The sequence below is a fragment of the Centroberyx gerrardi genome, chromosome 10, assembly GCF_048128805.1.
Source record: "Centroberyx gerrardi isolate f3 chromosome 10, fCenGer3.hap1.cur.20231027, whole genome shotgun sequence".
NCBI lineage: Eukaryota > Metazoa > Chordata > Actinopteri > Beryciformes > Berycidae > Centroberyx > Centroberyx gerrardi.
The window spans coordinates 2,816,735-2,827,554 of NC_136006.1; the positions used below are offsets into that span (position 1 = coordinate 2,816,735).

The following is a 10,820-nucleotide window of genomic DNA, read 5'->3' on the forward strand; positions in this document are numbered from 1 at the left end:
CCTGTGTGTTGGTTGAACAGTGAAGATGATCTGGAAGCGAGGTGGAGCCCAGCTCAGCGTTCCTCTCATCCTGGTCCTCAGTCTGATCAAATCAGCCAGGCTGCCGCTGCTCACCAGCGCTCCTGCTGTGCCTGGCAGCTGGAGACAGGACGGGGGGGGGGGGGGGGGGCGGGGGGGGGGTTACTCCTGCAGAGCTGCAGAGCAAGGCACTAACACCACCAGGGTTAGAGGTTCCATTCCCAGGTCCACCCATACTAGAAATGAATGCTTTACTTCACTTTTCCTCACTTTACTTCACAATAGCCTCATTCCAGTATATTAACATAATGTCAAAGCAAAGTAAATGCGCAATAATATGTGTTATGGGTTTGTTTTTACATTGTGTTGTTACACCCATGTAACATATGCATGAGAGTTTTAGAGGTACTAACACAGTATTATTGTGTACTTACAATGCATTTTCAGTTAATACACTGGAAGAAGCCACACCCAGGTTCAATTCAATATTGCACCACATATACTGGAATATAACAAAGGGAAAAGGAAAGGAAAGTATTACTAAAGTTTTCTCATGAATTAATGTTTAATTTGCTGTAAATGATTATTATTGTCACCTCCTGTAGCGAGGTGCGGAGGCTGGTCCGGCCTCGCCGAGGCTTCTGGGAGGGAAGCCAGCTCCGCCTGAAACCCAACACCAGCTGCTGGGCCAGCCACTCTGCACCGCTATGCATCATGGGACACCGCAGGGACCTAGGGTCAACAAGAGCAGGTTGACTCAGCATGCTCAGAACAAGTGTGGGTAGACAGTTAATTTATTCGTGCCCGAGGTTTGTCTGTGTTTTCCTTACTTTCTGAGGGAATCTCTGAGTGTCAGTATATTGTCAACTCCACAGTCTGAAATTAAAACACAGTATCTAATATTCAAGAATGTTGTATTTGTATGTCATGATGAGGTATTAACCTAGAAGAAAATGATTCCTGCAGTGAGGAATATGATTGTTCTCTCTTGGGCTTTGCTGTTAAGTCAGCTGTTATAACTTTGTCTTCTCAGTTTGTCAAGCTGAATATTTTTTATTTGAAACGTAAAATAAATCAATCAAGATCTCTTTTTGAGAGTGCAGAATTCCCCCCTTTTTCGGTTCTTGACTCAAGCCTATTTGAAATCGACGCACCAGAGAAGCCTCATTTTATGTCCATTTTCTTACCCAGCATGTGTCGTATTCTATCTGTATGTATATATTTATATATTTAAAAGCATTTTACCTTCAAACCCACTGTCAGTAGAGAGGACAGAGAGTTTCTTTAGTTCTTCAGCCTGATCGTTCCCTGGTTGCTCTTCTTCTTCTTCTTCATGTGTGTGTTGGTGTGTGTGTGTGTCTGCTGCAGAAGAGTGTGTGTGTCCGTGTGATTTCTGCATGTCCTCCTCTGCGTGTGTGTTATTGTTGTTCTCTGTTCTCTGTTTGGCATTACCTGCACTGGAGCACTGTGTGTGTTTGCGTGTGTGTGTGTCCACCTCAGATCTGCGTTTGTCCTCGTGTGTGTGTACGTCTGCCGCAGAGCTGGTGTGTCGGTGTGTGCACATCTTGTGGTGTGTGTGTTGGTGTGTGTGTGTGTCTGTGGAAGTCTGTTGACCGAGGCTTAGGGTCCACTTGGCCCCTTCCAGCACCTCCAGCACCATGTCCACCACAACGAAGTGAGCGTTTTCCTACACACACACACACGCGCACACACACACACACACACACACACACACACAGAGACATTTATACACACATAAAACAACTTATGATTATCATCAACATTATGGAGAGTATTAATTTGTTTTTTTCATTTATTGTGTTAAAAGAGACTGAACTGTGAAGCTATACAAATAAACTTATCTTGACTTAATATTTTGATATTTGCCAAGTACTTTATGTTTTACATGTATAATATAGTAAAGGTTGATGACACACCTTCTCCAGCTCACAACTGGTCCTGAAGATGTCTGCAGAGCATTCTGGGATATCACTGGACCTTTTATCCTTATTGTTAGGATGTTGTGCCACTGGAACAACACACACACACACACACACACACACACACAAACACACACACACATAAATATTATACTAATGAAAAGTTTGATTCTCTACCTCGCAGAATGTCTAGCTAAATCTTTTATTTTGTCAGATAAAATCATAGATATGAAATTGTTCTTCACCAGTTTGGCGTTACATGACATCAGCTGCTGACATCACCCACACGTCCGACTGATAACACCACATCAACAAATAAACTGTGAGATCAGACCCAAACAGACTGGTTTGGCTACTGGCAGGGCCAAACTGGAAATTAAAAATAACCTTCTTGCGTGTGTGTGTGTGTGTGTGTGTGTGTGTGTGTGTGTGTGTGTGTAGAAATGTCTGTTGACATGGGTAACAGGGAGGTACACATCTTATTGGCCACACTAACCTTGGATGAGCAGCTGCGTGCCATGCTGTCTTATAAAGGGAAAATGCTGTAACTTAAATTTTGGTAAAAAAAAAAAAAAAAAAAAGCGATTTTGTCATTTCTGTTAATTTGTCATTAATGTTAAATGTGGTTAAAGTCATCACATTTTCAAAGGGCTTCTTATTTGGCTGGGCAGTAAAACAAAACAAAAACCTCTGTAAAATTATTTTTGTCCATAAATGTAAACATCATAACTTAAACCTCAATAATGAGGAACCTGGTTAAGATGCCTGGCTCACTCCCATAGTAAACATCTGACTGTTTTCACTCTTGGCTTTCAACTTCTGCTAAACTCAGACTCACAGGGAATTATGGGTACTTTTTTTAACAGTAAGCAGAACTTACTGTTGGGATCATCATTTATTTCCCCTGTATTAGAAGTAACTACTGAGCACTAGACGTCATTTCAACATTGCGACTATGCTTTAGCTCTCATTAAGCCCAGGATCTTTTTGGCTATGTATAGTCCAGTTTTAGACCAAGCAGTAAATACATTATTACATATTTAAACAATGCATGAACAGCTGTAAATATCAAAAATCTATACCAGAGAAGTCCATATGTACCAGATAATGCTTTATGTTTGTCATTTACCTCAAGATGCAGTTTAAGACTCACGCAGCCTCATTTCAGCCTCAACGTCTGTAACCATTTAGACATAAACGGCTAATAAATGTAAAATTGCTCAGTGGGAACCTACTGCTCGATCAAAATAAAAAATATTCTGGTAGCTGGTTTATTAATGGAAACAGGGAGAGTCATTCACAAGGTATGAAAGGTTCATGTAAACAGATCAACCTGAATCATGTAAACATAGCCAGACACTGAGCAGTTTTTGTCTTGTGCCTTTGCGGGACGGTTGGTTAACTTAATTCTGTCGTACCTGGTCTGGGACAGGCATCAGAGGCGCTCTGGCCACGCCCTCTGCGCTCCTCAGCCAATCCCTGCTGTCCCCTGAAGGGGAGGTGGAGCCCGACGCTGAGGAGGCGGTTCAGGTTGGACGAGACGGAGACGCCGAGCAGCTTCTTGTCCTCCTGGAGACAGGATCGACGGCGAGACGCGGCTGGAACCTCCAGACCCAGCGCTGTCCGGCCTCCGGCTTCACCCAGAGACGCTGCACCAGGAGCGGGGGATGGGCAGCGAGAGCTGGGAGTAGAAACGTTTCGCTTTAGTTTGGTTTATTCATGCGGTGATGAAACACAGGAGAAAACTGATCAAATCACAGTGATAAAAAGTGGGCGAGACAAAAATCCCTTAGGGGCAAAAAGTAAGACACAAACAAGCAAACGACAAAAGAGGTGAGAAGGTTTCAAGATCACAAGCAAAAATATAACAGAACTGCATGACAGAATTTAAATGACACAGATAATAGATAATAGATAACAAATTACAGAACGTTACATCGTGGAAAAGGGCATAAATAACATAACATGAGTCAAGCAGCTATTTTAGAATATAAACACATTGATGGGAATTCAGCAGATTACACATTTCCCTGTAATCCAGCATGACATATTTGGTATCTTTAGAAATCTTGGGATCTTGACTAGAATTTAAAATAAAGTTCTTTGGGTTTGAAAATAGTCTTGGCCGCTTCACATGCGTTTGTAATGATGGGTCGACAGGGTGAAAGAGGGTCAAAGCCACATTTCCCAGTGTGACAATATTCCTGTGACCTCAGAATTATCAAGTGCAGGGAAAAAATAAAATGCATTAAGTGTTAGGATTTAGGATTTAAAGGAACAGTTCACCCAAAAATGAAAATTCTGTCATCATCTACTCACCCTCATGCCAGTTGAAACACAGGTGAAGTTTGTCCATATAACACACAGGGAGGCTGCAGCACAACTCCATAGCAGCCTTCTCCAAAACAACTGAAGTCAGTGGGGACCAGTTCTTCAGAGCTCCAAAAAGACCTACAGTATATTTACACCATATTTTAGTGCAAATCTTAACTACAGCTGATTGATTTGCAACAAATAATGGTGTATAGGTCTTTCTATTCACAGTGTGATTGTTTGGCTGTTTTTGTTTTGGAGCTCTAATGAACCGGTCCCCATTGACTTCAGTTGTTTTGGAGAAGGCTGCTACCAAGTTGTGCTGACAGCCTCCCTGTGTGTTATATGGACTAACAAATTTCACCTGCGTTTCATTTGGCATGAGGGTGAGTAGATGATGACAGAATTTTCATTTTTGGGTGAACTATTCCTTTAAGGGGAGCGAGAGAAGGGATTTTTGTACATTCCTGTATATAGCTACCTCAGAGGAGAGGGCCTGTCGGTGTCTCCTCCATGCCAGGAGAGGGACCTCCGGCGTCGGGAGATGACCGGACTGCTCCTGGGAAGGTAGAAGCTTTCAACGTCTGGATGCAGAAGAGACGGGTCTTCCTGCCTCCTACAGTCAGCTTCTGAAAGTCTGACGCTCCTGTCTTGGCCTTCCACACCTTCATCATCTTCACTTTCACCCTTATGAACATTTTCGTCACCATCGTGAGGACTTCTGTGTTTCTGACTGAAGACGTGCCTTGTCGGCGCTGTGTGGGAGTGAGGGTTGGATTGGGACTGCTGGGAATGTCTGAAGGCGCCGTGATGCGTCTGTCTTGTAAAAGGTGTCTGTGGGGGCTGATGGGATAGCGTCGGGTTCCTCGGTCCTCCAGTGGTTTCTGACACTGACAGAAGGAGAAGTGGAATCGAACCTCCACCGGTTGGCTGTTGATTAGGGTTTGAAAAACCTTCTGGAGTCCCTAGGAAGGAGGGAGAGGGAGAAGGAAGAGAAGGTCTATTTGATAAATGCGTATTTCCTTTTTGCTGCTTTATCATTGCCTCCCAGCACCAAGCAATTGAATTTTGATTTTCCCTGAACCGATCACTAGTGACTGACTGACTATCTGAACCGATCACTAGTGACTGACTATCTGAACCGATCACTAGTGACTGACGTATCTGAACCGATCACTAGTGACTGACGTATCTGAACCGATCACTAGTGACTGACATATCCGGCCGCTTTGATGTCACTTCAGTCACATGATGCTGCAGCCAGTCAGCCTCTACCTCCATGGTTAGCAGACATTTACCAACTGACCCAAGAATCAAATCCAGTAAAAACAGAAAGATAAAGGAACACAATCAAATTAAACAGTTAAAAACGAAGGCTAATTAAAAGCTATTTTAAAGGCATCAGGACCCCAGTCTCAAGTGATGTATTAATGATTTTCAGAGCAGAGTTTGAAAAACTATTGGAAACCCCCGAAGAGATCAGGTGGAAGATTTACTCTCTATTACAAACTTATAAAGTTCTGCAACAGAAATACTGGTAAATGTCCTCATGGATGTTTGTCGTTTACAAGATTGACTATTGAAATTACCAGTGCCTGAAGCGATACTAGCCCTATAGTCAATCTTTAACCCTCTCATCACGACCAGGTCGAGTGTGTTACCATGTTGGTGTGTAGCCTCAGCGACGCGTTGAGTTAGTGCTGAACTGTCCAGTAGGTTGATGAATTTCAAAGCCTTCAACTCAGACGTATTATTTATGTGAATGTTTAGCTCACCATTCAAAATTATTCTATCATATCTGGTGATAATAAGTGATGCCAATTCAGAGAATTCTGGGAGAAAAAATGATAGTTGCCTTGGTGTTAAAATAAGAACTGGAGTTTCAGCCTTGAGGACAAAGGCCAGATATTCAAAAGACAAGAAACACTCCTTGGTCAACCTTTGTACAGTTACACTGATCTGAGTAGATAGCGGCTATTCCACCCTCTCGTCTGCGCTGAAGCTGTAATTTGGAGGACATGCTTCAATAAGTGTTGCATTGCTATTTTCATCTAACCAAGTTTCCATTTAGTCAAAATCTAAACAGTGGTGTCTGAGATAGTGTGTGTGTGTGTGATGGATGGATCAATGGATGAACGGACATACGGACCGATCCATAGTCCCTCCCCTGATTTGTTGTCATGGGAGACAACAAACAGATAAACAAGCAGAAAGCCAGACAGACAGACAGAGCTTCATGTATATATGTACTATATACTGTAGCTGTATAAGTACTCTGCACTCTAAAACCATCAAGGTCCATCAAGGGTTTTTCTAAGATCCCTTGGGTTCCTTTAAGAATGTTGACCCTTTATAAAGGGTTTCTTTAAAGGGTAACTTCGGTATTTTTCAACCTGGACCCTACCCCAACAATTTTTGAAATTGGTCCAGTATTGAGCGAGATCGCTTCAGCCGGCAGCCGTGAAACGAGCTGCAATGTAATCCGACGGGGCAAATCACACCGTCAATGTACGTCCACTAAAAGTTCTTGTTTTTGCCACTGACAGGCTCAGATTGTTATTATAAGTGTCTGACAACATTATGGAAAGGACCCTACAGAGAAATGAAACATTTTTCTTTACCTTTCGCTTGATCCGGTCTGTGTGTAAACAAGTCTCGCTCAAGTCTCGCGAGAGTTGAGTTGTTGCAGGAAGTTACACACAGACCGGATCAAGGACCAATTTCAAAAATTGTTGTCGCCTTTAGTCACTTAGACACAAAAAGATGGGAAAATAGTAGGGTCCAGGTTGAAAAATACTGAAGTTACCCTTTAAGGAACTTCCGGAGCGTTCCCCTGTGGTTGCAACCTGAAGAGGTTTTACAAAGGTTTCCTCTTATTATTTAGAGAGTGTTGAGTGGTGGAGCCTACCTGATGATGTCAGAGCCGGGGTCAGAGGCGGCGACTCAGCAGAGTCCACACACCAGCTGACGTAGCTGGATCTGTGCAGAGAAGAGGACACGCCTCTGCAACTTTCCACCTGTACAGAAGAAGAGAGAGACAGAGAGATAGAAAGGGAGAGAGAGGAGTGGGAAACAATTGAAAGTTACCAACGGCAGCAGAAAACTTCTTCCACATGCAACAGTTCTTCCTGTGGCATGTGGATAAACAGCTACTGGCAAACTGAAACACTGAAGTTAAAGTGGTAATGAATTTTTTATGGAGCTCAGCGAAGGTTCAGTCTAGAAGAGTATCTTTTGCATGCTTAGGCTGTAGTTTTACTTCTCATACCATTCTGCCATTCACATCTCTCACGCATGCTCACTCATTATCTCCTTGCTGTCTTTTCCCGGGGTCGTCAATTGGGATATCAGCTGTTCACATCAGCTGGTCACATCTATCCAATAGCACAGCGACACACCTCCATCGTTAGCCTATCATCTTGCTGCTGTCTTTTTAAATATGTTTCTCTCTCTCTCCGCTTTAGTCCGTTCATGCTGCTGTAATGCGCACCCCTCCGCCTCCCCGTCACCGCCCGGTCTTCGCAGATTCATCAGCTTCATCAGCTTCATCAGCTTCATCAGCTTCATCAGCTTCATCAGCTTCATCACTCAACAGTCTCAGCAGAGTCATCAGCAGCACCACCAGTGTCTGGACTCCACGGGGGGATTTATCTTGCTGCTGCCCCTCGATTACAAAATCTCCCTGTAGAGTCTAAGCGCCAAAGACTTTCTTGTCAAGTCTTAATTTTCACTATATCATCTGTTATAATAAACAATTATCTTTACTTCATTCACTTGTCTCTCCTGATTGAAACTGCCCCGTATCACACAATGACCATAATCTGTCTGCAGGCGGTTGATAGGGTTATTGATCAACACCAATGACTCAGCCATTACTTGCTGCTGAGATTGCTGCTTTCAAAACTCACTTTCCGGTCTGTACTCTGTTTTGTAACGAAAGCTCCTCCACACACTGGAGTTTAAAGACACAAGTGCCAGACTCTTGTGTAGGAGGAGATGAGTTCTATCGGTGTTGTTGTCATTCATACTGGTCGCTGATGGAGATCGATACAGATAACTTAAAAAGTCAAAGTATAAACTCTGCAGGTTACTCCTCTCCGTGAGACGAGACGAGACGGATAGGAACGTAATGTGAAGAGACGATTTCTCTACAAAAATAGTTCAAAACATCATGAGGTAAATCATTTACAATAGTAATGATCGATGTAAAACTGCAGCATGCCTTCTTCCGTTTCTCTGTCCCACCACAGCTGCTGATGCCAGACAGACTCAAACCTCCGCAGGCTGCTCAGCCACATGTGAAATTGCACTTGTACCGTCACCGCTGCTGCCGTTAAACATTTCTCATTTGCATACCTAACTCGAGCTTGCAGCCACGCTTGGCCCAGCGTTTCCTTGACAGGATGACGTTTCCACACCTCGCTCATATGCATAAACTAGTTTCACATCAAAAAGTGTCATCGTGACGAACACAAAGCTATAATTTATTACATTTTAGGTATTTACAGCAGCTGAGGCTCTTACCCAGGCTGACTTACAGTTAGAGAGCAGGTAGGGGTGCAGTGTCTTGCTCAAGGACACTTCAACAGGACACATGCTAATGGACAAAATAGTAATAAAGAGTAAATGTAAAGTGTTTATCAGATAGATCAATAGATTGTTTAGAAGATTGAGAATATGTCAAGATAGCATCCAAAATCATTGCTTGTTTTAGTTAGGGATATGCCCTAACAAAACTGACTATTTCTCTTTTTGAAAAGAGAAGGCTGGTAGCTTCCTGTGTGAAGGCACAGTTGCAGACACTGATTGTGAAAGATAAAACAAATCATGGGTTCACTTGCTTTATAAAGATATTTCCTATTTCGTTATGCAGTTTTGCATCTTTAGTCAAGAGACTAATGTATCAACACTTAGGCACTGTACAAAATTAATGTGATAAAAAATAGAGACACGACCTTAACAACAATCAAAACACAATCCAGTCAGTCCAGCACCTTAGAAACTCAAGGCTCAGATCCAAAAATATTCAACCCGCTCACCATTTTGTGGAGTCCAGAAGCAGAGAGGAGAGTTGGCGTGATGGAGAGAGCGAAACGACTCTTCTTCTACCAAAACCTGTCAGTGCAGAAAAGAAGAGAGGCAGTTGGCTATCATCACTTCCTGTATTTAATGCTGGTTTGTACTTTCTGTGGTTGAGCAGTGAGCAGCTACTACTCCTTCCCCAATAACAGACTGAGGCCTGAACTCTGATCCAGCCCTTCTTCCCACACTGTGACGGTTTGATCCATTTTCTCTCCTATTGAAACTCTTTTCCAAAAATACAAATGTATCGTACACAGTGAGCAGTTTGTTAAAAATGTAACAGTGGAAACATGGGGAGCAGTTACTGTATATTGTAGTTTTCCATCATATTTCTCTCTTACCTCTTCCTCCCTGCCGGCCCGCCACTGGCTCCATCATTACAAAAGCTTTGTTCAAACCCACAGAACTTTATTTATATTCTAATCAAGATAAAAAGTTTTCCAAAGACACCAAATATGTCATGCTACATACAGGGAAATGTGTATATAATGATGCACAAACATCTAGATTTTTTCCATTTGATGTAATGGTGCAGCCGTAAAAACATGGCGTCTTGTATTTTAATATTTCATTCAATATCAGCAGCTAGAGCTTCAAGAAAGAGTTGGAACAAACAGATACAGAATATGGATGTAATGTTGTTGTACAGTTAGGATTTTTTTTTTCTAACTTTGAAGCTACTTAAGGGGAAATTTAAGGGTAAAGTCAGGGTACAAGGGGTTACATTTGTAATTACCAATAGGGATCTCTTTATAATTTCTTCAAATGCAGAGATAACCATCTTCTTTCATCATTTTTTTTTTTATTATTTGATGAAATTTTCTAAAAAGATAATGTTTGCACAGCCGTATGTATGAGCCAGGTGCGTCAGAGGGAAGAGACTAAATCAAAATCTGTAGACTTATGTCTCTGACTCATGTATGAGGGTCATTAAATAAAACCCTTGTAAATGAAGACTGACTGAATGATCCCTGTGGCAAAACTGGGCTGTAAGAGGAGGACACAGCAAAGAAAAATAGTAAATAAATAAGAATAACAAAGAAAATGGGGGTTATGGAAACATACTGAACCAACAATTTGAACACTCGGACTTGGTAAGTAGAACTATATGAATGAAAATGTGCAAAGAAGCATTAACAGGATGTGAGAAACAGTAGCAGCTGTATCAGTAGAAGCAGAATTTACTGAGACAGAAAGACAGTGAGATTATGTAAAGGTGGAGAAGGATAAAACATATAAAAAATCATCGAATAGCAGTTACATAGCTCTCTACAAAGGAGTGAATAAAAGCAATGTGTTACACTGTTACACATCCACATCATCACTGAGGAAACCAGAAGCACTTTAGAGCTGATCTGCAGTCTAATACAGTTTGTGCTGCAGGTCAGCAGCCCCGGCTTCCCTTCCTGGTTCCTCCTCCTAAAGAAGCGCGACGCTTTGTTCAGCAGGAGAGAGGACAGAAATATC

The 10,820-nt window shown here is 42.3% G+C and overlaps 1 protein-coding gene across 1 annotated transcript in view; it reads right to left on the minus strand.

Moving 5' to 3' along the window:
* rubcnl (rubicon like autophagy enhancer) overlaps window positions 1–9,411 on the minus strand; it is an 18,344-nt gene extending 8,933 nt beyond the window's left edge. The window contains exons 1-10 of the mRNA XM_078286178.1: window positions 9,311–9,411; window positions 7,180–7,288; window positions 4,753–5,236; window positions 3,377–3,639; window positions 1,956–2,047; window positions 1,477–1,705; window positions 1,264–1,347; window positions 849–894; window positions 615–750; window positions 2–138 (exon numbers count right to left, since the gene is read on the minus strand). Of these exons, the coding sequence (XP_078142304.1) occupies window positions 2–138; window positions 615–750; window positions 849–894; window positions 1,264–1,347; window positions 1,477–1,705; window positions 1,956–2,047; window positions 3,377–3,639; window positions 4,753–5,236; window positions 7,180–7,288; window positions 9,311–9,313 (1,583 nt within the window). The 5' untranslated portion in view covers window positions 9,314–9,411. The remainder of the gene's footprint in view (window position 1; window positions 139–614; window positions 751–848; window positions 895–1,263; window positions 1,348–1,476; window positions 1,706–1,955; window positions 2,048–3,376; window positions 3,640–4,752; window positions 5,237–7,179; window positions 7,289–9,310) is intronic.
* Between the last annotated feature and the right edge of the window lie 1,409 nt (window positions 9,412–10,820).